This window comes from Ambystoma mexicanum, chromosome 6q, assembly GCF_040938575.1.
Source record: "Ambystoma mexicanum isolate Mex_15411 chromosome 6q, UKY_AmexF1_1, whole genome shotgun sequence".
In the NCBI taxonomy this organism is placed as follows: Eukaryota; Metazoa; Chordata; class Amphibia; order Caudata; family Ambystomatidae; genus Ambystoma; species Ambystoma mexicanum.
Genome location: NC_090937.1, coordinates 817078169 through 817105815, shown reverse-complemented (window position 1 = coordinate 817105815; position 27647 = coordinate 817078169). Strand labels below are relative to the sequence as shown.

Here is a 27647-nt window from a genome sequence, read left to right as displayed (position 1 = left end):
TACATTAAATACTCTGCTCCATTAACATCTCTGCAGCTTGCAACACACCACAGCTCACAAGCTTCCCCCAAAAGATCTCTTGTTGGCAGGGTGTCAGATTTTGCTTCCAGTGGTCTAATTTCATTTACGCCTCTTAAAACATTAAACTGGTTTCCTTCTCTTTCTCTGTTGCCTCCTCCTCACTTTAATATCTATAGGTGCTGCTTTCATCATTCACTTGTCTGAAATGCTCCTGCAATCCTATGCTGATTATATGAGGTATATTTGCAGCACTCTGTGGCCCAGAGCACTCAGTAAAAGCCTAATGACTTGAGTTCCATTACAAAAAAGCTGGGTGGCGGTTCGTTGGCTGAGACTCAAATAGTTGACAAATAGTCGACAAATAGTCAACTGTTCCAAAACTAACGTCCCGTTTCTGGGACCCACATACAAGCCTTTAAGCTACCTTCCAGCCCCACTTCCTCTTGATATTAAAAGATATGGCAACAAGTCCATTGGTCGGAGGTCTCTTCACTGGCTCAGTGTGAAACAGCAGCTTCTTTTAAAGACCTTATGCCTCATAAATAAGGGCCAAGCACAAATAGCTACAAAATGTCATTCATGGTTATACTTTGGTTCGCACTCAAAGATCTGCAAATAGAAATCTCCTTTACCTTACTAGGGCGTGATGGGCCTCTCCTGTAACAATTGTCGCTTGTTTGCATGGGCCCCCAGATGATGGAACATCCTTCCTGAGAACATCAGACTGGCGCGTAATCATTCTCATTAAAGGGTTGCTTCTTAAGACTTTTTTTCAGACTAACAGTGTTCTTTATATGACAACAACATATCCCACTCTTAGTTGTTGAACAGTGACAATTAAATTCCACGCTTTACAGATCGTTATACCCACCCACCAAGGATGCTAAAATATTCCTGTAAAATATTCCTGTATCCCTCAGACACCCTTCTCCAATCTCCATATCTTGATGTTCTACTTCATCCAGAACAGTCTCTGGACCCCAGCCAACACACGAGAATGAGTTCCCCCTGCTACACCACACTCTCCCCTGCATTCTGCAAATGCGAACCGCTGAATGGGTGGAGCGTTAGTTCCTCAAGTTAGTTACACAATCTCAACTTGATTGCTGCAGACTGTGGTCTCAAGTTTTAATACTCATTGAAAGCTAAAGTCACTTTGTGTTATAACTATGGAACACGTAGTCCATAGTCCGCTTTCCCTCATGCTACAAGATATTGGGCATCCTGTGCCGGAGACTGCAGCAAGAGCAACAAAGCTTAAAAAAAAATATAAGTGTACAGCTTGAAGGAGATGCAATGCTGACCACTTGCTTCAATCCTTCACCCAACGTGCATGCAATTCTCTGCTCCACAACCCCATTATTTTATGAATTAATTAAGCTACAAGCTCAACTGCATTTTTGTCAAAAGGATGGGGGCAGATGCGTTGTTTGGGGAAGGGGATAAGAGGACTAGCAGTAAGGAAATCGCCATGGTGAGTAAATGATATTATCAGACGGCCTCAGCATTTTCCACCACCATTTTGTGGGAGATATTTCCAAGCAATAGTGTAAAGGGAGCGGGAAGAAAAGGAAACAACCCCAAACATTTCTGCCAAAAGGTTGTGGAAAACCACGACCAAAATTTGCATCAAGCCCTCGCATAGGAACTAAAGTAGTGTTTGCAGAGAGCATGCAAGGAAGACGAGGTAGCCATCTTGTAAATAACATCCTGGGGAACATGATGCAGGAAGGCAACGGGAGTGACTTTTGCTAGAAGAGAATGAGCACTCAACCCATTAGAAAGAGCAAGACCAATCACGAAGTAACATTGCGCAGTCCTAGAAACCATCCAATAGGACAATTAGGCTTTAGCCAGGTGGTCAGAAGCACCACCGAAAGGGACAAATAGTCTAAAGGCTCTCTGAAGGGTTTTGTCCTTTACAGATCACATTGGAGGCTCTCCGCACAGCAAGAATGTACAGGAATTTTCTGTATCGAATGAGAGGTTGGGAAAACATATAGGGAGACTGTTCTCCTGGTTAAGGTTAAAACCCACCACCATCTACTTTAAGATTTAGAGTTGGGCTTAAGGATCACCTTCAATTTGTGAAAAACAGCCCAGGATTCCTCTGCACAGGAGGCATGAAGCTCAGTGACCCTTCTAAAAGGATGTAATGGCCAATAAAAATACTACTTTTAAAAAATGTAACCAGTTTGATGTCTGCTTCCACACTGCCTCAAACAGTTTGCGAGGTAAGGAAGACAAAAAAGGGGTGTTGAACACACCTAGGAGGAATAAAGATGTCTCACTGGAGGAAAAGGTTTCTTGGGGTGCCTATGAACCATCAGGTTGGCAAGGGAGTAGAAGGATTAGCTAAGATTCCAGCAGATCCGGACGGACAACAAGTAAGATTGACATGAGTCTACTCAAATGCCTGGCTTTGCAACCTCTATGGTAAAAGAAGGCTTTGAATTATTTTTGGGTGTTAGAGGATCATCTTTTCCCACTGACCAGTGGCAAAGACCTAGCCACTTGTTCTTGTACTGAGACCCGGTAGAGTGTTTGTGAGCTTTCGGATTAACATCAAAGTTACCCTAAATAAGTTGGAGGCCTATGGTCTGCGTGCTGTCTGTATCTGTAAATATCCTCAGCCCCACCACGTAGATGAGCTTGAAACATTTCCATTCCAAGCCTACTGCCGTTGGTAAAAGAAGGATAATGCGATTCCTGCAGTGAAAGGAATCTCACAGATCAGGCCAACAGAGTTTCACCAAGTAGCTCTGACAAATGGTAGAAATGACTACCAACATTTCCGGAAGGGAGAAGGTGAGGGTGAATGACTGAAGTGGTATTGTTCGTTCCAACATCTGGTATTGATCTTCAACTCCTTTAGCACAGAAATTATGTGGGATTGAGGAAGCACTTCACCGGTCCACCGATCTGCTATGGCCATCGGTAGATGCATCATGCATTGCCTGGCATTGGATACCACAAGTCCCAATGAGGAAAGACAGCCTTTGGATTCCAAAAGACATGATGCTGACCGAGAGGATGTGAGAGCAGGATGCTCAATTCTCTGAGTAGGGAGCACATTCGGCTGCATAGAGACACACGGTGGACACATATATTGGATTCTCTGATTAAGAGTTAGGGTTCATGAAGGCATAGACCTCTGAACGCACACTCCAAAGTAAATACAACCTACTAAGGAATAAAGCCAAGAGATAGTTTTGCAAGGACAACAACGTTTTATATAAGTGTCAGCAAAGAAATCTGCTGCCCGGGAGCGCTCTGCCAAAGGTTACACTGGCAGCACACTAAAAAAGGCAAAACACATCATCAGTGACGTAATCTTATACAGTAGAAGTTCAGATAGCTGGTTGGTGCTAATTGGCTGCCTCTTCCCAGTTGATCTTGGTGCACATGGGTCAGCTGGGCTCATCCTTGCGGTGAAGGTCAGGGTAAACATTAGAAACACTATCTAATCTAAGCTAAACAACAGGAACTGGTTATTCATTCATCATGGCAGGAACCTGAACATCATATGAAAGGGGTACCAGAGAAAAAGGAGGATAAAATACAGTTACATTGACCCCCACATTCAGGGCTTCATTAATACTGCAGTTCTTGAACCCAAGGTCTCCCCCTGGGGTTTGATCTGCGATTTACCTTCCCTGGTGCCTCACGATACGAAAATACATGTTTTGCCAGCATAAAGATATATGGTCGCACAAGCTTTGGATCTATGGTGGGCACCCTGGGAGGGTCAGAATCAGGGGGTCGGATACTTATCGGTATGTAAAGATGTAGGGGATTGGGTGATGAAGTGTGCCAGGCTCCGGGGGGTGGAAGGGGTTAAGGGCGCAGTGGCAGTTTAGTGGAGATGGATGGAAACCGGGCTGGGGCCTCTTACTGTCTCACACTCTTCGCAGGGTGCATTCTTGGAAGTGATACTAGATATTTGCAACACTGAAAGGGCAGGAGGAAGATGGGCTTCCGTGGGAACAAGGCTCAAGCGGAGCCAGCTGGGTGTGCCGATGAGCTGGGGCCGCGCGCATTGCAGGCCATCAGCAAGTTCGGTCTCAGCCTAATACAAAATGGATTCATGGAACAGGGGCAAGGTTGGCGCTATATGCCAACTACTATGCGCTACAGGGCTTTTATATCTGCCCTGTAGGTGGGGGCTACTCCCCCCTTGTAGGTTATATTGCCTCGTATGGGGTCTGCCTAACTTGGAAGCACCTCGGGGGGGGGGGTGAGATAAGCTCATTTCCATCCCAACATTCACCTGAAGAGATTTACCAACAGGCCTAGAGTGAATGCAAGGTTCAAGAGTCTCTCCAGGTGTTCCTGGAATGCCATCAGGGATACCTTTGCATGCTATCCCTCCTTGGAAATGCGGTCATACTTTGTTGAAGACTCTGGATATGCAGCAACGTCCAAATGGGAGGGTGTTTGCATGGATTCCACCGTAAAACATTTGCTGACCTTGTCACTGGGGGTAGGAACTCCTCTCAGCCTGGGGTGGGAAGCCTACCAGTGTGGAAGCCAGAGCCAGTCCTACCCCAGAGAGGGAGGGTGGCAGCTGAGAGGGCCCCCAATTGCTGTCCTCTACCCAAGTGCCTGCTTATATATGTGCAGTACCAACTTCGATCACCACCTGCCTCCTGAGAAAGATGCTGGCCAAGTTTTCTCATTCTTTCCTAGAACCAAAAAAACAGATTTTGGGGCAATATTGACAAACTACCCGCGAGAATTCAACCCATCAGTGCCTCATGCTATCTGCCTACCATCATATGAGACCCGAAATGGCGGGGGGGAGAGGTTGTTTGGGGGGAGAGGGGGGATAGAGAAGAAACAACAAGTTTACATGGCCACCTGACATTCCACACGCTGCTCCCAAACACCAATGCAGACGGTAACCAAGCAGCCGAGCCACGCTTATTACAACAAAGACTAGTCATGGATCAGCATTCACACAGGGAACGTATCTTGGCCATTGTTGCACTCCAAGATTTGTAACACCTCCCGGGTGGGGAAGAACTGACCAGATTGGCCAGGGCCAGTGAACCAATTGTAGAAGGAGGGGAGGATAACAGGACAACAGAAAATTGTGGGCTGGTCGGAGGAGGAGGCAGATGAAGAGCAGTAGGAAGAAGGACGGTACACAAGAGTTTGGTGAGGCTGCATGCAAGGTGGGAGAGTAAGCGTTAGAAATGTGGAAGGTGAGTGGGCAGTGCTTGTGAGAGTGAAAGGAAGGAGTCTGAAAAGAAGGTGAAGTGATTTAGTAGACGTGTAGAGTGTGTAATAGTATGGAAGAAGGCATAGTAGTGTGGAGGAGGGAGTTAGAACATCGAAAGGTGGAGGTAGGTAGTAGAAGGAGGGAAAGGGATAGATAAGGAAGACGTAGGTAGAAGAGGGAGAGAAGTAGGGTGGAGTTGGATGCAGGCGAGTAGCGAGGGGAGCGTAACAGTCAAAGACAGGGAGAGGACCATCAGGACATGAAAGGAAGTAGACAGTCAGGCACAATCACTAAACACCTTTTAATTGCTAACAACTTTAATAAAGTAGGGCAAGTTTAGAAAGTCCCAGAGAGCTTAGCTGGGGAAGGAAATCGCTTTTAGGCTCTTAACAATAGCAAGATAGAGACTAGTCAGTATGGGTCTATATACTAACCGGGGGAGTACCAATACCTGGGTTAGGGAAGACAAAGCTGTATCTAGATTAGAGTGAGGGACAGCCCCAGAACCCTGCCAAAGAAAGCAATGAAAACCATTGAACCCTTGATTGGAGTTGGAGTGTTCTTTGAGCAATCTGTGACTCTTCAGGCCAAATTCACAGAGCGTTTTCTAATGGAGTTTTGCCATTATAAAAAGGTTCTGTGAATTAGACCCAAGTGTGTGACTGGTGCACAAGCAATCACTAGAGTGCTAGCTTTCTATAGAGAGCAGCAGCTCACACACCAAGACATGGATCATATTCCCTTCATTATAACAGGCAAACTGCATCACCACAAGGTGGGTGGAGCAGTAAAATGAGTCGGAAACGCTATTGCCGCCACATTTACCGCTCCGCCCAATCTCGAGTTGAGCAGAAAATTAGAGTTTTACCTCCAGATGTTTGCTGGAGGTAAAAAATAAATTTAAAAAAAACATTTTCCGCTAATAGCGCCAAGAAAGCCCTATTGGGTCCACTGGACCCTATGGGGATTTACCTACCCACTGCAACCTGGGATGTGACGCAAATTGTGCCGAACCGAGTTGGGGTAACGCCAATAGCATTGGGCGGTTACCACCCACCCCATGATGAGGCCCTTTATTTCTGTTAGACATCAAGCTGATCGACAGATGGGCTGGTGGCAGAAACCGGTCCTTCTCATGGAGATTGGAGGGGGAGAGCCCCCCCCTATGACAATACTTTCACCACACTGAAAAGGAGACGAGCTCAGCCTAGAAAGCACGTGAAAGGACACTTGCACTGTGATGATCGAAAAATAGCCCACATTTACAGTAGAAAAGAACACCACGCGATTAAGTTTAAACTAACTGCAAGGTAAGCTACAAACACAAAAAACACATCAAAGGTGCGTGTTCATTACATTCTGCTTAATGCAGTCATTCATGCTAGTTTCGAGTGGTTCTATTTTTTGCCAGTGAGGAATACCAAAGTGCACTTAGACGAAGTCTTGGTATTTGCCTAAGATTTCAAACAATGCAGTTGAGTGGGGGAAACGGTATTTGCACCCGAGTATCGTGCATCCATGGCAACTAGACCACCTCTGCCTCCGATATCTGGGTACGAAAAGACCCACTTGGACAGGACAGAAAAACAGAACGTGCACAACTAATCAAACCACCCTGCGTCTCTTTTCTGCAATAGAGGCACGGTCCACTCAAAAGGCAGTTTTTTTCGCAACCGTCACAATTAAACAGCAATACTTAAACGTCTTCCTCTATTACGTTTCAATAAAACCAACATAAAAAAAAATCGCATCGTGTGGCAGTTTCAGACAAGACTTGCATATACATTTCGTAGGTGCAATGAGTCGCAGGGTTAATGCACCTTAAAGCAGAGATCTGAGGGAAGCGGCCTCCGGTTCAGATCAGAGTGGGGGTTGGCTCGGCAGTTTATCCTGTAAACTGGACGAGAATGCCAAATTCAAACTGGGTGATTAAGTTTCGCTTTTCATTGTGGAGAAACGCAGCGTGTCATCTAAAGTAGGGCCATTACAGCGTATCCCTGTGCCAAGGCGATGAGTCGCCCGGACTCTTCCCTGGAACGCCAGGCGCGTGATGCGCTTATGAATGCGCGCATTCCTTGTGACGTTTTCACTATAAGGAAATGACAGAGAGCGAACACTAGGCAACCGACAAACGATAAACACGTAATCCTGTAAATACTAGTGTCTCGCGCCTTTGGGGCTATTGCGGAATATTATGAAGTCAAAATAAAAAGACGTTCGGTTCACAAGGAGAAACTCTGGCGCCCAGTAGCAGCGCACAGCATAACAGGCATAGGGATGACACATTTTAAAGGAAAACCGTTCTAAAACGCAATACGATTTCGTTAAGGCTAAGCGAATGGACAATGTACAAAAAAAACGAATGTGTTGAAGACTTGCACAAGTTAATTTGTTTTAATGTTCATTTGTATAACGTCGTGTAAACTTCCATTGGGGTATTTATTTGTATTTTTCAGAAGCAAGGATGTCATTGACTCATTTCTGACAAATGGCGTACAGAGGATACATTCCAGAAGGTGGAGGCAGTCCGTAGGAAGGCTACCCTTATCAGTTCTGATGGTATAATGGATGAAGAAAGCCAGGTGGACATGAGATATTAAGGAACATGGGCCAGGGACAATAGCTAGCGGATGACACACAAATGCTATATACATTTAGGGCTTGGGTCCAGATTTTATATCAACAGTTTCGATGCATGTGTGTCAGCAAAATTGTACCAAAAAGAGCAGGCTGGGTGGTCAGTTAAATAATGCCCCCCGAGCAAGGGGGCATTACCACTTCAGGTGATGCCCCAGGGTCCATAGTTCTGTGACCAACGAGTCATGTTCGTTTGTCGTAGTCGTTGCTGTATTCTGATTTGTGTGGGTAGCCATGCCTACAGCCGGTGTCCACCAGAGTGGTGCATTTATACGTACCTAGAAACTCGGATGGAGATATGTTGTATGTGCACCCATCATCTGACTATTCTTGTGGCTGGGACAAATGGTTAGCGGCAGGCTATGCTTCGCAAATTGCCACTAGAAGTGCACTGGCTATACTTTGAAGCTCTTCCAGGTAGGGAGCATGGTGAAACCTTCACAGATAGTGCGCATGCCCTAAACCTTCACAATTGTTACCTTTACCCCGAGAGACCAACCCTATAGTTCATCCAAGCGCGATACCCGATCACCCCTCGTGTCCTTCCACTGCAATTCAGGGCAAGTTACCGATTGCATTCTGGAGCAATAGGCGAGAAACCCCCACCTGCCCTTCTGTTGCAAGACATGGCCATGGCACACAATTCCTCCCAGGATAATGCCTTGTCAAACATCACAATCCATCCAAGTGCATCAGTGCTACAGCTCTATCAACAGCTTTGATTGTGATTTGCTTTTTATCCTTACACATGACAGGTGCAGCGATTACTCAATCTTGTGACATTTCATGGTGTAACAACGCGATAATGGCCTGTGTTCAGCTAGTGGTACTTGAGAAAGCAGAGGTCATGGTTGGTGTTTGATAGTGAGACCCGGGCCACCGCGATAACGGCCGGCGCCGCCTGTTGGTGAATGTTCATATGCTCGGATTGGGAATTGGAAGGTTGAGGACAGGTTTCAGGCTATTGTGGGAAATGGCTACAGTTTGAGGACTTTTTTTGAAGCAAACGTAGTCCTCGGTGCAGCAGATGTGCCATGGAAGTGTGTTCCAGATGGTGGGACCTAGGATAGAGAAGGCCAAGCCACCAACTCTAGTGGGGTGATAAGGGGGAATAGCAAGGGGGAATAGCAAGGAAGAAAGCCAAGTCTGATCAGATGTTTCGGGCGGGGGGGCGGGGGTTTGGTAGTAGATCTGTTCCTGTAGGAGCTCTGGGTCCCATATTATGGAGGGCTCAGTGTGTGATGCACACGGATTTGAAGGATGCTTGTAGGCTATAGGGAGCTAGTGTATTATTCTGAATGTTGGGGTAATATGTTCTCTGGGCAAGAAGGCAAGGAGTAGTTTGGCTGCTGAGTTTTGGATTTGGAGTTTCTTGAGCTGGCGTGCTGGGACGCCACGAAAGAGGGAGTTAGCGTAGTCCAGGCGGGAGATAATAGCCAGTATTGCAGAGACTGACGATAGGAGAGAAAGGAAAATATTTGTTTTAGGATGCGTGAGTGGAAGTGGCAAGTTCTGGATACAGAGTGGATGCATAGTCCATGTCCATGGTGCATTCAATATTTTTAACTGAGGTGTCTGCAGCAAGTGGGGCTCCCAAGGATTGTGGACATGGTATAGGTTTAGTAAGGAGAGCGGATTTGCCACATTAGGATTTCTGGTTTGCCCTGGTTGTGGATAAGGTGGTTGGCTGTCATCCATATGTCGACAGCTGAGAGGCAGGAGGTGAGGTCGGTAAGAAGCTGCAGTCTTGGGAATTTTGAAAATGATCTGGGTGTTGTCTGCATAATTGTAACAGGTAAGGTTCTGAGAGCAGATGAAACCCAGCAGTGAGCTTCAGTAGATGAAGAAAAAAGGTGACAGGGAGGCTCGCTATGGGACCCCTTTTGTGACAGGGGGAGGGGCAGAAGAGAAAGGTGGAAGGTGAATGATTTGCAAGCGATTGGAGAAGTAATTAGGTGATCCAATTTAGGGCAGAATCTTTGATGCTCAGGGTGAGGAGCCTGTTCCTCAGAATTGTGTGGTCGATGGTGTCGGAGGCCGCTCATAGATCGAGGTTGATCAGTGCCGCAGATCCTTCTGAATCCGCAGTTCTTTTTAGGTCCTTCCAGATAAAGACCAGGGAGGATTCCGTTCCAAAGAGGGGTCGGAACCCTGATTGGACTGGGTTGACGAGCCTATTGGCTTCTGTGAAGAGGCCAAGTTGCTTGTATGCAGCGTGGTCTTTTAGTTTAGCAATGAAGTGGGTGTTGGAGACAGCTATTTGTCATTCTATCTATGTTTGTTTTTCTGATGGATTTTTTGCCGACAAAAATCAAATGCAAAAAAAAAAAAAAAAAAGAATCCAAGTTTTTAAAAAAAAAATTTATTTTCGGGGGTTCCCCCCCAAACTCCATTTCCCTACGTTGTTACCCCAACCCCTTCCGATGTATACGTTTACCCACCCACCACCCCAATATACATGTGAATGGGTTTTTTCAAATGGATTTTCTTCAGCAAAAAATCCACTGAAAAAACAAGAGTCAGCAAAAGGCTGGTATACGGTTGCATATTGGGCAGTAGTTCGATGGGGAGAGTGGGACATGGGTGTGTTTTTTGAGTAGTGGTTCGACATGAGAGGTTTGAAAGGCCTCTAGGAAAAAGCCATGAGGGGGAGTTGATGATGGAGCGGGCGACGCTGCATGCACAGGTGGTGGTAAGGATCTTTTTAGAACGGAGTGTGGGCATGGGTCTCCTGGGTAGCCCGGAGGTTGGCTAAGTGCTAGTAGGTTTTAGAAATAGGCCTGGGATATGGTTGTGAATGAGGAGAGAGTTGGTATGGAGGGCAGGGAAAAGGTTGGGTTCGAGAGAGAGCAGGAGGTAGAGGGAGTGATCAGAGCTAGTTTGACAGTGATGGTGCAATGTATTTCAAGCGCAATGTTATGAAAGTGGGTAGATAGATTAGCGCAGAACGCTTGTGTGTTAGGGAAAAGGGGGGAGGGGTTAGACAGCTAATTGTGGAGTTTGAGATTCAGTTTGCATAGTGATGTTTTGGGGTTTTCTTGATTTCAGACAGGTATGCCCTCTTCAATCTTGCGAAGGCCATTTTGTGGAGTAGGGCTGGTCCTGCAGATTTGCCCTAGGTGATGCTTGAAGGTTTTGAGAGCTGTGAGGGAAGGGGTGTATCACTTGGGGTGTGAGCTTGATCATTGGGAGGGGCGACGGGTTGGTGGGGGCGGTCAGAGCTTTGGAGAGCCATTGGTCAAAGGTCAATGGAGGGGTGTCCTTCCTTGTGAGAGAGATCAGGAGGCGTAAGTAGTAGGGAATTTGCAAGGTCTGGGCTGATGATGGTTTTATTCCACAAAGGGAAGATGGTGGAGGTAGTTGAATGGATGTTTGGTGGAACAGGTGGGGTGAGGGAGTGGTGCTGAAGCGATAAGAATACCGCATGATGATCAGTCCAGATGAGAGGGCGAGGTGCGAGTGGAGAGACTAGTTCTGATGTGCAGAATAGTCCATGGAGGGTGTATTTATCGTATTGAAAACCTACTATCCCTATCTGTTAGAGGTGTTAACTTGCCGCAAACTAAAACTAAAGGAAATGTCACAATGTCTCTCAAATCTAAGGTCCACAGTCCTGGGTCAAAAACCTTACTCTATCCCTTACACTAGAGAATGACTCCTTTCTCTTGATGGTGTTAATAATTTTCAAAGTGTTCCACAAAACAACGCCGGGGGGGGGGGGGAATGACTCTTCCCCTGGCATCTCTAACAGAAGCCAAGTCTCTTTGCTAGGAGAATGACTCCCTTCTCCTGGTATCTTTAAAGGGTTTCCTGTACAAAAATGCAAACCATAACTTTGCCACTCTTTATATGTTTCAGCAAGATCCAAAACCTTTCCTCTGTGGCTTGCGAGTTTCTTTCTGTCACTGTTCTGTAGTAACTCCTTGTGGGCCTTGGTTTCTCTTTGAATGGGATCCCTAATCTTTCTCTGATGTTCAGTACTTTTCCTACTATGGTTTCACTCGTTACTCTTGTTTGATTCCCAGCACTTTGGTGATAAGGGGTTGGCTTGTTACCACTGCGCTGAGGAAGATTTCCCCTAATGCTCTCATTCTCACTCTTAGGGTCCCAGACCCTTCTCTGGTGGCCAGTGGTGTCCCTCCTTACCACTGCACAGAAGATTTCCTCTGATGCTCTCAATCTCTAGTCTAGCTCACTTTCATAACAAGTACTGCCATGAGGGAGATGACTCCCGATGCTTTTCCCATCTGGAATACGTAGAAGTCCTTAAGCCGCTAGGTCACTCGTGTTACGTTGGCTCTTCACTGGACGTGCCTCTGGTTCTTCCTACGGGATTACCTCTGCGTAGTCCATTACACTAGAGTCTCCTGCGGTCTCTGGGCCGGAGGTAGCCGAGCTGCTGTCAGACAGGCCGGTCCACTTCTTGAGGTCACGCCACATCTCCCAATCACAAGATATCTTGTGGAGCAGTTCCATGCCAACGGGCAAGGAATTCCTGTATGCCTTTCCCATAAGGCCACGGACAGGGCTCGTCCTCTTGACAGCGTTCTCAGAGTCTCTCTCACATCTCCTGTGCTGCTCTCCTCCTGATCTGGTCCTTTGTCTATTTTTATGTCACTTAGGTGAACACTCCATTTCTCAGTACTGGTATAGGGAGTAATCATATCTCCCATGATCTTCCTCGTCCTAGTAGCATCTGCTTTGGTGGTATTTAAGATATTACAATAACACATGGGGTTACTTTGAGGAAAGGTGTTGGGATGGAGGGGGCTAGAGAATGTTGGGGTGTGACAGCGTTTGAGGGCCTGTACCCTAACTGGTTGTCCTTGCCTGCAGGTGGAGAGTCCCTGCCCATGAGGTCCTACCGCATTAAACCACCACTAGGGGGACTATTGGGTAGTAACTCCCTAGCCCCATGGGAAAGGCCCCCCTCTCCAGGAAGAAGTGATGAGACCTGGCATTTCGTCACACTACCCTCAAAATTCCCTCAAAATTCTTCTAAGTGCAATGCATTGGCTACCCTCAGAATTCAACTAAATGCAGTACATGGACTACCCTCAAACTCACTGTAGGGTTTTGACTTTATAAAAGGCAGGAAATCCTGCCCTTAGTTGATTTATCTTTGGATTATCAGAAGAAGTGACTTTGCAAGAAAACTATTGAAAATACAATTTATTCCTAGGTGTTGAGAGGTGTAGACAGAAGGCTCCAAGGCAGAGCCAAGACCTGCTCTGTACCCATCCTAACAGCACCTATGTGGCGACAATGCAGTGGACCAAGGCCATTCTGTGGCCTTTGCCCTGGAACCAGGATCATGCTCACTAGAGGTGCAGGACCCCCTGTAGGTGCCAGACAACGTTCTTGGAATGGAAGTACAGAACAAAGAAATCGCATTGTCCCTTGAGACCCAAAATTGAAACCCTGCGCGCAGCTCATGGATCTGCCCTAATGTGGACCCAGTCTGTGTTTGACCATGCACATTTTCCAATGCCTTTAGCTGGCTCTCAAACTCACACAGCTGTCGCCTAATAGAACTAAGAGCTCCCATAAATGTGGGCAGAAGCACCCCCCCACGACCCCATCAACACCTTTAATGCATCCCAGAGTCTGGTATGTAGCCAGACAGAGCCCTCATTTATAGCAAAAAATGGGCAATATTGGTGTTTAGTATTTCAACAATACTTGGGTCTTGTAGCATCGCCGGTGCCATTTTCCAGAGGGTGCGTCATCTGGGGAAGTCCACAAGTAGCAACGAAAGGACAATGTTAGAGGTTAGATACTGCAGTTATCAACCATAATTCAGGGGTCAGTGAACAAAAATCTATATGAGATCCAGAATCAATGTCTGAGGAGTATTTGGTGCATTGGCTTTCATATGGGTGCACTTGTCACCATACATCAGCTAGAGTCAAGGAGAACATCAGCTGATGCAAAGTCTGAGCAGTCGTAGTTAGAGTCTGCGATATATCTGATGTTCTGTACATGTGGACATCAAGGATTATATTGAAATTCCCACCCCAGATTATGATCGCCCCTTCAATATCAGTCAGTTCATTAGATACATGTTGGTAGAACTCGGGGTCATCTAAATTTGAACCATACGCATTTACAAGTACGACCAGGTATTCCGCCAGCGTCCCCCAGACTACAACATAGCGGCCCACGGGGTCAACAATGCTCTTGGAAGCCCTGAACCCCAGAGAGTGACGCATTGAATGTGAGGACCCCCTGGATTGTGAGGAGTAGTCGGTGTAGGTTGCCAGTCAAAGGATCGAATCTAAAGGGTCGACAGGTCAAAGAATCGACACCAAAGGGTCGACAGGTCAAAGGATCGAATTTTGTTTTAATTTTTTTCACTTTTTTTTGGGGGTCCGCCCCCCAACCCCCTTTTTTTGCTAAAAACTTTTTCCCTAAAGGAAAACCTAAAATAATATATAATTTTTTTTTTTAAATTTGATCCTTTGACCTGTCGACCCTTTGGTGTCGATCCTTTGACCCGGCGACCCTTTTGATTCGATCCTTTGACTAGACACAGTCGGTGTAGCATTGCAAAGGGCCCCACCGGCGTGCTAATTTCTCATGGACCCTCCCCATTGCATGAGTTTCCTTCAACATAATTATCGTAGGACTATGTCTTTCAATATATGAAAGGACCTTTCGGGCCTTAACTGGGTTATTCAACCCCTATGTGTTCCATGTTAAGAAAAGCGGGTGCCTTCTCCCACCTGCCCCATCATGTGTCATTTTCAAGTTCTGGTACAAAAACTCAAGACCTGCAGCAATGACCCTGCACTCTGCGGCCCCCAAAATTAGTGCAGATTTTAACTTTAGAAACCTTTCCCCATCCCAGCCCTCCTCACCATAACCATTCGCACCAACGTGATAGTATACCCCAAATAACCCTTCTTGTGCAGCCTCAGGGAGCGAAATGCGAACAACAACTAAAACTGCAGATATTCGAAATGTTCAGCATAGTGTCCAGTGCGATACAGAAGTTTGAGATAAGGAGTCATACGGGTTGGCATCGGATATTTCAAACCAAAAATCCATCACCTGACGCAGGCTGCACCATTGTTGTGGCCCGATCCTTACGACCACAGTCAGGACCCCGGCCCACTGTGACATGTATGGATCTCTATATATGCTGCCGCCTCATCTGGGGTATCAACAAAAAAGGGTGCCCTTCCCCTGTGTTGTATGTGCATTTTTGCTGGGTACATCATGGCATACTGGACTCATCTATCAAGGAGGCATTTTACTTGGTTCCTCTTCGCTGCTTGGACCCCCGCAGAGAAATCCGGTTTGATGTGGAACCTCACAGAGTCTAATGGAAGTGTTCTCTATCTCACCAGCTTAAGAGTAAGGTCTTGGTTCCAAGAGTTTAAAAGACTAGCAACAATGATGCATGGAGGGGCCCTTGGCTTTGGAGCCAGGGCCAGTGTGCCCTCTCCATCAGGAACTGCGCTTCGCCAAAAACAGCCGTCTGGATGCCTTCAACAAACGGCTCCATAGGACATGGGTCAGCCTTCTCAGGAACTCCCACTATTCTAATGTTGTTCCGGCGGGAACGGGATTCTAAATCTTCATATTTCGAGCCTACCAACAGGAGTTCCTTCTTGAAGGTTTGAAGATCCCGATCATGCTTCCCCACCATGTCCTCCAGATCACCAACCCGTGTCTCCACAACTGTGATACGACTGCTTTCCTTATCCAATTTCGTTTTGACGGAGTGAATGGTGGACACAATTTCATCAAGTTTAGAATTCACTGATCCACCAGCCTGCATAGCTGACATGTAGGGATCCATGTTGGAAGTGCTCTGGGGCCCCACTCCAGTAGCTTCCACTGGGGCGTCGCTTATGAAGGTGTCCATAGGGTCCCTCCTGCCTTTTCCATTGCCATGTGTCATCTGGTCCAGGAGTTGACACAGGGTAGAGGGACTGTCCCAACTCAGGGGTCACAGATGTTACCAGCACACAGCACAGCAAGCCTAAGGATCAATGGTGCCCCTATTCAAATGAGAGCTTGCTACGTGCACAATGATAGAACCCCCCCCCAGCAATGAACGTGAATGGGAAAGTGACTGATGAAGTATTCCTGCATTCTCTTTTTATATATTACTGAAGAAGAAAAAAAAAAGTTTTTTTTTTTTGGACTTGTATGTAATTAGTGAAGTGATCAAATTATGACATGTTTACACCCTTGTCTGTGAATACCCTTCCCTACAACCCTACCCGCTTCCATTACCCGTCAATATATATATTGGCACTAATGGTGCCAACAAAATGTTTACATGCATGCACTTAATGCACTTTTATATCTCAAACAGGAACTACCATGGCATCTAACAGGCAGCCTGCAACGGATAGAATTAGTAGAATGAGTGAATTATTAAATGAGATGCAGATATTCGTATGAGTGCGGATTATCTGTGTGCATTACGATGTTTTTTATGCTAATGTTTGGCCTGGTTACATATTGGGTTGTAGCGTTCATCTCTATCGAGATGAACGAGGGGGGAGGGATTAACAGCACTAGGATTAACAGCACCACTGGGACCAATGTAACTGCAAGTGTCAATATGAGGGAAGGTGATTTTCTGGTATGGGACGGAACTAAACTTGTATGGGGTTATCACACCACACCATCCAATGCTGTCATATCAGAAAAGAAAGCCACAGGGTGGGATGCAAAACAACACAGTGTCTCCACCAGTGATGTATAGGTATAATGCTCGCAGTTTAAATGACCAAAACCCGTCTGCCATATCGTGGTTGTATGATACCCCCACCAGTCAACCTGCCCCCATCTTAAAAAACAACCTGCAAGATAAACTCGGGGACGAAAAGGAAAAGATGCTAGCAGCACACGAAATCCTATATGATAAATGGGCCAAGGGGGGCGGGAATGAGGAAGGGGGGTCTATTTTGTCCCTCACCCAGGAGGCTGGGAAGTACATAAGGAACAAGAACAACAGACGGAAAAGGGAAACCGGGAGGAGGAAGTATGATGAGTACTATGGGTTAGGATTAGATAAAATGGAAGACCCACGACACCCCCACCAGACAAATAAGTGGTATGCAGATATGAGTGCCACCGCAAAACAAACAACAAATGAGAGCGGTTATGTCTGCTCCCTCATTCCTCATGCTTCAGGTACACCCAAAGTATTGCTACCCAAAGAGTTGCCAATTATAGATGCCCAATGTCTCCTTCATCTCACGTTATGCAGGATTAAGAACACCTTCCAGGCACATGAAGTTACTTTTAAAATGCTGCAGAATGAGAAAACGTGCTACCCAAAAACGGCAGGGGTGGTATGTCTGGAGGAACCATTTTTTGTAATACAAGGGACACTTTTTTCAGACAACAAGTGGAAGGATGAAGAAGTAATGTGTAAAGCTGAAGCACTGAGAGGTGTGGCACCAGAGAAACTGCAGTGGATAGAAGAAACGTGCACACCAGTATGGAAGGAACACATTTCAAAACTAACTTGGGTAACCGCCATTGAAAAACCCTTCAAACTACAGAGCGAAATAGACTATGAACTATGTTTCAGAGGAGAGGGGAAAACCACCATGGGAACAAACAAGAGCTGCAACAAGACCCTCACCATCCCAGATCTGAGAAAAGGGACAGCGGCCCTAATGGACACGTACTGGGTATGCGGCAATCAGGCATATCTGCACCTTCCCCCATCATGGAGTGGCAGCTGCTCAATGGCCACTCTGCACTCAGCCCTAATGGTAATACCAGAAAGCCACATCGATGGAAGCAAAAGGACACAGGAACGCATACAACAGAGTGCAGCCCAGCCGACTGCGGAATCACAAATGTATGTCCTGTCTTCCGGAAACAAGGGAGAGGTGCTGACCCGTAACAGAAGAGCATCAAATTACATATCAAAGGCATCATCAGAACTGTTGGCTCAGATCCCAGACAGATATCGATTATTCAGCTCAGCAGAAACATTCTTCGCCTCACTCATCTCGAGTGTCCAAGCGAGGGCAAACGCAAAATGGCTCCAGATAACACGTTGGGAACTGATTCAGCTGGCCAATGACACTGAAGAAGGGTTCAACGTAATAAAAGTGGAACTAAGGGCTTTACGGCTGATGACAATGCAAAACAGGTATGTCTTGGACCTGTTGACGGCGATGGATGGAGGTGTTTGCCGAATAATTGGAAGTGCCTGTTGCACTTTCGTACCTTCCGAAGATGCAGAAAACGGCTCCCTGTCCCATGTGATCGAAGCAGTACACAACCTAGGAGAAACAATGAAAATGGAAGGTGGAGCAGAAGACAGTACATGGTTCGATAACATTTTCTCCTGGGTCCCCTCATGGCTTGGAACAGCTGTGAAATTTTTGATGCCAGCTGTGGTGTTCCTCCTTTTTATCTTTTGCCTGTGCCAGGTGGGTCTTCGATGTTGTGCTAACGCAGTACCTAATGGTGCAATGATGATGGTGACAATGGGCAACACCCGTGGGACAATACAAAATATGCAGGAAGTGCAGGTACAAACAGGAACAGATAACACACCACGATATAAGCTGGTGCCTATCTATCACGACAAAGATATCGTAGATAAAGCATGGCACACCACCATTAAAGAGCCCCGTGTACTAGAATGGTACCAAGAGGTGTGGGTAGATCTGGCGGATGTATATACCTGACTTGTACCCCAGATGAATATGCCAGAAGAGGGGAAAGCTTACGGGGGGTGTGTAGAGCATGGATGCCCATAAAAGGCACACCTGCATGGGATGAGGCAGTGATGGACGACACAGAATGCAGAAGGCTGGAGGAGTTAAAGTATTCGTTACTTGAGTAACGAAAGGGGGGAAATGTAGGGGAGGAGCGGTCCAAGGGACCCCCCTGGCCTGCATCTCCACCCCAGGTGAGGGCCATGGCTCATCGGGCGTCCCCTCCTTACCACCCGGGCCCAGGTGGTGGATGGCTCACCTGCTGAAGACATTGCCCACACGTATTGAATTTAGCTAGGCCTCAGAAACCATTTAGTCTAATAAAGATGGTGTGAGCGTAGCGCACTGTAGCGCGGCCCCCCACCCTCGGAGAGTTTCAATTATCCCTGTTGCCGCAGCACCCTGGCAGATCCGCTGTGTGCACGTTCCCACGAACAGGACGGACATGAGCTAGCATAAGATACTAACACTAACATTTCACCGTCCGCAGTGTATCACTGCTCCCAGAATGACCCGGTCAGCAAGGCGTGGGTGATGGGAAGATCTGTAGAATGGTCATCTGATGAAAGCAGAAAGGTACCCAAACATGAATGTCAAAAACCACTTTTAACACATGTATCCTTTCCATACAACCACTTTTTACTAAAGAAACCTGTAAAATTGTGTAATTATTGTACATGACACCAGCCATGAAGGACCCACACCCCTGCAGGGGGGTGCAAATGATAAAAACATTCCGGGGGAGTATTCTCTATATGTATCATTGAAAACCGTACACCCCGCGGTCCCGCGCCATAACTGAACTAATGCTGCTAGAGTACACAAGAAAACGAATGTAATCATACAGGGGGCACATGTGAAGGGTGTGCGAGAATGCACTCGTCATGCGTGTATGTTTAAGCCCCTTACATGCCACCACCGTAACATACGGTGGCGGGTCATTTTCTATGTACTTCACCAACCTCAATACTACCTCACGTACTGCAAATGTATATGCATATAGCTAAACACTAATTGTTGAAACATAGTGTACGAATAAGGTGCTCAGACTGGATATAATTGAAACGCCTCTAGCGAAATGAAATGTATGTTTTCAAGCAATTCAAACAAATATTATAAAGTGTTCTAATGATTGTGATGTTTTCGCCTCCAAAAAACCGGCAACACGCGAGGAAGATACCTTTGTAAATATGTGCAAGGCCATTTCCCCTCCCACCCTGCAGAGACTGCCAAACATGAGAGCAGAGGCCCGCGCCGCGCTGCCCCACCTCCCCCAACTAGACTGGAGCCGCTTCAAAGATGTGTAGCCCCCTCTGCAACACCCAAGGCCACGGGCCGCCACCTGCATTATTTACAGCACAGCAGTAAACCTCTGCCTGAACCCACACTTCCAAAGGCGCCCCCTCGTAAACCCCACAACCCACCAGATCATCTTAAACTTATGGCCATGTGCAATCAGGACACCCAACACTGTGGCAACACACAGCGGCACATTTATAACCACATCTAACAAGACAGGGAGGCTTGTACTGTCCGTCCCATGCCCTGAAGCTTAGCCCCTCAACCTATGGCTCCGGTCAACAGGACACTGGTAACCATGCCCTGACGAATGACCATTAGACCCCTCACAAGGTGCATTCCTCCTGTGTTGCATTAACCTGTAGAATAACCTATTAGAAGATTTACTAAAGAAGATAATATTGCAATGACTGAATGACTGCGGTGTGCATGGCCTAGGGCAAATAAGTCAGGAAAAGACATTCATCTCTGACACTGGCCGCGATGGCACAACAACACCGCCCGGATGAACTCTGCCCAGCACAGGCCCAGCCCAACCCACGAGGCTGACCAGTGACGTTCTCCAGCCACGGCCAACCGCATCACAGCAGCACCTATAGTTAGTCATCGCCACCCAATCCCATTGAACTTGTGCCCCTATAGTATGTAGGTTCTTATGACGTTTTTTGTAAATATATACGCCTGTCATTGCTATTGTCAGACAGAGCGCTCTCAGAGTTTGCAAAGTTCTTTGCATGCCCTATTCTGATTGATAAACTCCCATTTAAGCTCGCCCGCACTCTGTCTTGGCTTTATTCCCAACTTGGGAGAGTCCGTCATTGTTTCTCATTGCGGGGAGGATCGTGCTGGTTGGGGACGCTTGCCTTCACAGGGTTGGCCTCACCCTCGGCAGGCAGAGCAGACAAGCAGAACGTTCGGGCAGCAGGTATACAGTGCAGGTCATCATTGACTCGTTCTCATGGATAAATCACTCTGTCAGAGGGGGGGCGGGGGGGGAAGTAGTATAAGTTGGTCCTCGCTCTAGATATGTAGTTTATGGGGAAGCAGCACTGGGGCCCCAAAAGTATTAAGAGGGGGGGTAGGATCCCTACATCCCCTTCACCTGCAGCTCTCTAGTCCTCAGTGCAGCATTTTAGTTAAGATGGCGGCTGCACTGGAACCGCTGCGGTCCGCTGTGATATTACAGCACTTCAACCTGGACAGAGTGCTGGACAGATGTCAAAGCACTGGGTGGGTGCCCAGCTGGAGATAAGCATTGGGGCACCGTCCGACGCCTACCCCACTTTCCGCCGCTTCTTACTGCAGTCCTGTTGCAGCTCCCCAGCATCCTCCAATCGCAGCGGGGCTGGAACAGGGCTGCATGCAGTGTCCTTGCCGCAGACGAGATCTCCACCAGGAAGTATACTTTCGGCTCCAAACTGCAACCGGGAAAGGCCACTGCTCCTAAACTTCAAGCAGGCATGTCGCCACACCACTGTGCCTGTATGTAAGGCTCTGATCGTAAAAGGATAATGCCATACTTGTTGCTGCTCAGCAGCACCCCCGTCTTTTGTGCATTTTAACTACTCCTATGCATTGTTCATTTTTTATTTAAGTTCCTGTTTTTTTAGACCCTTCGTTTCAAGTTGCTTTATTTTGCTACAACCATACTATTGTGGTTTGTGATGCAACTAACTCTCACTCCTGCACAAGAATACAGCCTGACCTCAACAGCTTTACCAAAAGAGGCAAAGTAAGTACACCAGACGGACTGTGCCCGTTTCACCTTTAAAATTGTGATCACTGCTGATGTAGTAGCAGCAGGGGGGCTGAGTAGGCGTTGTAGCCACTACTCACTCATACACCTGCAGAGCAGTAGTCCTTTCGCCACACAGGTGAAATGGAAATAAAGATTAGGGTTCAGGTAGGTGGTTCGGGAGTTACCCACACATGAAACCACTGCATCCTGTTGGACCACAGCCTTAACATGCACGCACAAGTTGTCACAGTGGTTCATACCAGATATTTTCTTATCCCTGAGGAGCCCCCGGATTGCACCCACTGACTAAGGCAGTGGATTTTGAATCATTGGTGAACATTTTTCTGTCAGGGAGTTTGGGATAAGGGGACTGGATGTACCTTGTGTGTGTATAACCCACTAACTAAATATATTGCTCATGCTGCAACAGGTTTACACTTCAAGCACATTAATATTATCTTGAGCGATTGGAGCAAAGTTATCTGTAGCCAGTGCGGGTGGCGATCATGGACTTCATAGTTTTGCAGAGTGTAGGGTCACTATATCGGTAGGTTCGTGGGACAGTTCCGGGGTGGGGGAGGGAGGCAACAGAGTGAATATGCATGTCCTAAGGCCATCAGAGAAGCTGCATCTCACCAGGTGGGCATTTCATTGCCATCAGGGACTTCACCTTATCGAGTGTGGTTTCAAAGGTCTGGAATGCTGTGCATTCTCCTTCAAGATGCATACTAATGTGGTCCAACTCGCTACAAGACCAACATTTCCATTTTTCTTTTAAAAAGTAATGTTTAAGACAACTATGTGTTTTCAGAGCTGCAACCTCATCAGGGTTTTGATATGCATTACGTGTTAACGATTTGATTTCTGGTGTAATCCTCTATGCATTGCGATTTCTTTTTTTGTATGTATTATGGTTTTCCCCAAAAATCTCCCATTATGGAAAAAAGGAGAAGCTACTTACAGCCAATATAAAATGTAACAATACACAATCATATATAATATCATATGTGGTATCATTCATCAAACATTTGTAAAATCACCTTTACCAATTTCGATACAGCTAGGGTCAATGATGTAGAATCAGTCTATACCCCAAAGAAAACTGACGCTAAAAAAATCTTCTGACCTAACAAAACGACTTGAAATTTTTTTAAATTGAAGTGTACCCAACACAATTAACTCATGTTTCAATGATTCAGCCTGATCAAACATTTTACAAAATCTACAGTTTAGAATGTTATTGTAAGAATCAGCTCGTATGTTTATGATTTCACCATTCAATAAAATCTTAAGTCAAAATCTCAGAAATGCTTCTATGAGACAGGAACTTGGAAATGTAAGTAGATAAACTGGTAGTGTGCCCAATTTTTTTGTTTAATGACCCAAGAGCTAGTTCAGCCTGTATGTATGCAATACTTATAGGGTATGAATCCAGTCCATTTCCCAGAGCGATGGAGTTACAGTAACATGGTCAATGCAAAGATGAACTAGGAGCGAGTTATATTTAATGGGCAACACATTTAGCCAATTACAATTACCTTCAGTCAAACATCTGCTAAGATCCACTAAGAGTGTAGTGTTTATAGGAAATACAATCTTAAAATAGAAGGCCAACATGTTCCATTGCTCTCTTGCTTTTAAAGATTAACGATCTAATTCATGTTGTATGGCCGAGATAGGAACACAATTAGGAAGGCGAAGAACTTTCCTCCACAATATAGCTCTGAATTTAGGTAAATAAAAATCCAAAAGATGCCAAAGTTCCAATCTACAGATTATATGTGGAATACCTTTGCTTAAATGATCATCTAAATTGTATTCTCCTCATTTGTGCCACAAACAGAATGTTTTTTCAAGAAGGCAAAGTTCTCCAAGAGTCTTTATTCCGGTTATTAATTTGGAAACCTAAATAAGTCCGTTGGTTAGTTAACTTGATTTTATTACCACACAAGTCAAAATTAAACATGCTCTATTTTCCAGAACTTGAAAAGTGAATCACTTTAGTTTTCCTTGTGTTTAATTCAAGCGTATTCGCGTTTAAATACTTTTCCAATGAAAACATGGCTCATAGAAGCACAAAAGGTGTATAGTCAAGCCATCAGTGTGGTGACCCAGCCAAAGAATTCAATAACGATTGCAATTTCATCCTCATGCCACATTTTGCTCACGCAGCCAGCAGCCCAAATAGGGGATATGCCACTAACAGATGTAATTCTCCCCTTAAAAATATGCCAGAGAATGGCAGGCATTTTTTCCATATTTAAACGATATCAAAATCATGGACCTTCGATATAGCACCTGCTGAACAATGGACCTCCCTATACCATGTTTCGGTCTTTCCGCTGGTTTACACAGGCCCAATAGGAAATGAGTGGGTGCTACAAATTCCCCAGAATAAATACATGTACCCAACCCAGCTCTATGGTGGCAAAAAATGTGTTTGCATCCTATGAGCGGAGGTGGTCAAGACTAGAGGCACTGTAAAAATTATTTCGAGGTGGAGGCCCACAACCAAAGCATAATTTCACAAGAAAATACTGAAAGATGCACAATGTTCAGAAGTCGTCCCCTTTTCAGTGGTCCCCCCCCCCCTCAAAAATCTTCAAAGGCTAGGTGTCGTCATGAAAATTCTACACAAAATGGTTCGCCCAATTCGCTCTACAGCATAACCGAGCCTCAACCTGAATGCAAAGTAAAAATATCTGCACAGCCACCACTGCCCGAAACCATGCCTGCTCTTCAACAAGTTCCTTTCCAACAAGAATTCCGACAGAAGTTCAAGACCTCCAGGCGTCACAAAGGAAGTGAATGAATGCATATGCCTAATACATGGCAGCACAAGTACCAGGTAAATGAGGTAAGGTGCATGTAACCGAGGTAAGGTGCATATAACCGAGGTGAGGTACAGGTTGCATAGCTTTCCGTATTACCCGTTTTACCATTCGGGCGCAAGTTACTTGTCGCAACCTATTTTGAAAATTGCAGAGGGGAGTCAGGTGTAAAATAAAAGGAAACCACATTAAAGGACAGCAGATTTACACAGTCCCCGCTCGTACCGTCTCGCTGGTGGGCCCACATACCGCCATTTGCCCATGGCCTCGGTCATGTGACGCTGCACGGCAAACTTTGATAAGCTAATGAGAGGTAAATAAACAAAAAAATGGGTGCCATTTTTGACAGTGAGGACGTCGGTTCAGGAACTAGCACACATGCGCGCGTCTCATCTACAAGTAAAAGACTTTAGGGTGAGTTGCACGTGGAGGTCTATATGTAGCACACAGAGAAGAAAGCAAAAATACAAAGATAGATTATAAATAGGTTTCCTCTAAATACAAGTCTTATTTAATAATAAAACTGCAATACGACAGGCATATCTACATCATAATACCATAAGTGAAATGTGAACACACAAACTCCCAATGAAAGCAACGTCACATTTACATAAATGAAATGGGTGCGCGCTCTCCCACCTGCTCTGCGCAGGATCCGCGGCACTGCTCGGAGTTGGAGCCCCGGGCTCTGTGTCGGGGCTGCTGCCCCTCTGGCTCTCTCTGCACAGCCCGGCGGGTGTGTTCATAGCCTTCAGCGAGCAGGAGCCATGACAGCGCTCCGAGCTCCCCAGCTGCCCACCTGCGCGCTTCTGACAGGCGACCCCACACATCGCACAGGCTGCGCACTGGGCAGTCAATCCCTGCGAGGTTCCAGCGCGGCCGTGCGCTTCTCCCGCCTCACGAGTTTCTGTGCAGACGGCAACCGCAGGCACCGCATCCTAGGGTGCAGGCATTACGCAGGAGTGCCCCCTCCGCATTTGTTCCAATATCAAAGTATTGCAAAAGCCAAATGCTGACCTAAGACGGGAAACCTTGCCGGCGCAGCCGTCAGTTCGTTTGGAGGCGTTGCGCCAGGAAAGCAGCTGTCGGGCACAACTAGTGCGCTCTCTCGTTAGCTAACGCGGTCTTTCCCAGACATTGTGTACGTACAGTCACTGGCAGTTACTCGCTCGGTCTGTCACAAGACTGCGCCTGCAAAAGGCTCAGCCTCTCTAAGCGGTCCTGCCCCTCGGATGCAAGGGTGCTGCCTGCGGCCACACGGTCTCGTGTCCCCGCTCGTGTCATGTGAGCCAGCGTCATCTGACACGGCTAGCAACCCAGGGAGTAGGCAAACACCCAAGCCTACTACTGCCGGATATCCACTGCAGGGTGCAGGGGCACCACGCCCATCATCACTCCGCCAGAAAAAGCTATGCAAGCTAATAATTAAGGGGGGGGGTGTAAACATTACTTAGCTCTGCAGCTACATGGAAGCAGTGTATAGGTGGCACAGGCTAGGAATGCTCCAGCCAGCAGGTTCCGTTGGTACAGGTTAGGATTACTGTGCACTAAGCGTAAGATATAAATGATACACAAATATATAAATAACTAGCATTGCCAAAGCAAGCAGTGTGGGAGTTATGATTTGATAGGTTATTTATAACGCACTTAATACCCAGAGGGTGTCTTCTTGCTTCCAAGGCGAGCACGTTGCCCCTGAGCTATCCACCCGAGACAAGCTATCCTACAAGCTATCCTACTTATATGAATAGAAGCGAACGTGCCTGCATATATTTAACATTGCAACGTTCTATATACAACCATTTTCTAGAAATCATCTCAACAAAATGAATAGCATGCAACTACTAATCTATAACCATTCTGTGACAGATTGCCATCAGCAGAGGGTGTAGACGCCCCGGCTTACTTGATTTGTATTAAACAAATAAAATGAATTCCATATCAGGAAATCAGCTAATCAGATTTCCCTTTCATAAGCTCCATGCCAAAAGCATAGTGTACACCTGTGCCCTACTGCCTCAGTAGAGTGATCTTCAGCACCTGCTCTACCAGTGGCTCAGAGCAGGTTAAAAGGTCACAGGTGCCCGTTCTCTGCAGTGCTGGGGCTGCATTTAAGATATGCACCGTTGTTCCAAAAAACAACATAACTTTTGAGTATGCATGTACTGGTGTAACATACAACTTTAAATACAAGCCATACCCAAGTGTGAGGTATGGTGGCCAGCCTCTCTCGTAGTTGTCCAAGCCACATCAATTGGCTATCACACATGTGTCAGCCCTGTGAGTCCAGTTCAGCTGTGGGCGTGTTCTGTATCCCTCCCTCCTCCCCCAACCACAGATAGCCTGTCCTTGCTGCAAGACTAATGTAGGCCTGGGGGTTGGTTCTCTCTGATCCATTGTGAGGGCGGGTAACACCCCATCCAGTGAGATCACCACTCCAAAGGATGCTGTCCAGGGAAAAAGTTTCAAGGCACGCCCTTCAGAAAAGGGACTAGCTTCACACCAGGGTGTGCCTTACCAAAAGGGCCTTTGATGCCATTGACAAGGGTAGGGTCAGAGTTAGTACAGACAGAGGGAGCTCAGACCAACTGGAGAAAGTTTCCACCATCTTATTTTCTCCCTTCCTGTCCCCTTAACTTCCTTTAACACAAAGCACTTTGGGTGTGATGTCAGAAGACAAAGAAAAACTTCTCTCAAAAACAGGGATTGGACTCATGAAGCAGGATTTCTTTAGTTCAATCAATTGTGAACTCAAATACGGGGTCTACCACTCCTTAGAACCACTACCAATCTACCCAGTGTACACGCTTCCCTCCACAAATGCCTTAAAGTGCCAAGTCCACTAATTATACCATTATTTTTTTCTTGCAGACTGTTATGCTGCCTCGGAGTCCCAACTATAAAGCAAGGCACATATGCCACCAACAGGAAGGGAAGATACGGGGAAATCCATGCAAAGAAAGAAAAAGCACTAGGTTAAAATGGCACGTGGGAGGAAATGTACAATGTTTGCAGCTCAACTAAAATAAAAGCATATTGTCAACATTACGTGACAAGGCACAAAAAGGACATGAAAAATGACAAAAAACGGAATTGGGCCTGCATTTGTTTGCTGGTGTTTATTTCCTTGCATGATTAAGAACCAGCATTATACAACCTACAGATACTAACAAAAATGTAAAATCTTTGAT

At 46.3% G+C, this 27647-nt stretch overlaps 1 protein-coding gene across 3 annotated transcripts in view; it reads right to left on the bottom strand.

Annotated features, from left to right (window-relative positions):
- The window catches only part of FNIP2 (folliculin interacting protein 2), a 457199-nt gene that overhangs the window by 238442 nt on the left and 191110 nt on the right, over window positions 1-27647 (bottom strand). For 2 of the 3 annotated variants that reach the window (XM_069631341.1, XM_069631343.1), the window contains exon 1: window positions 25096-25726. The exons of the other annotated variant lie outside the window; for it this stretch is intronic. In XM_069631341.1, coding sequence (XP_069487442.1) covers window positions 25096-25286 — 191 coding nt within the window. In that variant the 5' untranslated portion in view covers window positions 25287-25726. Of the gene's footprint in view, window positions 1-25095; window positions 25727-27647 lie in introns of those variants that run through there. 3 annotated transcript variants of the gene reach the window in all.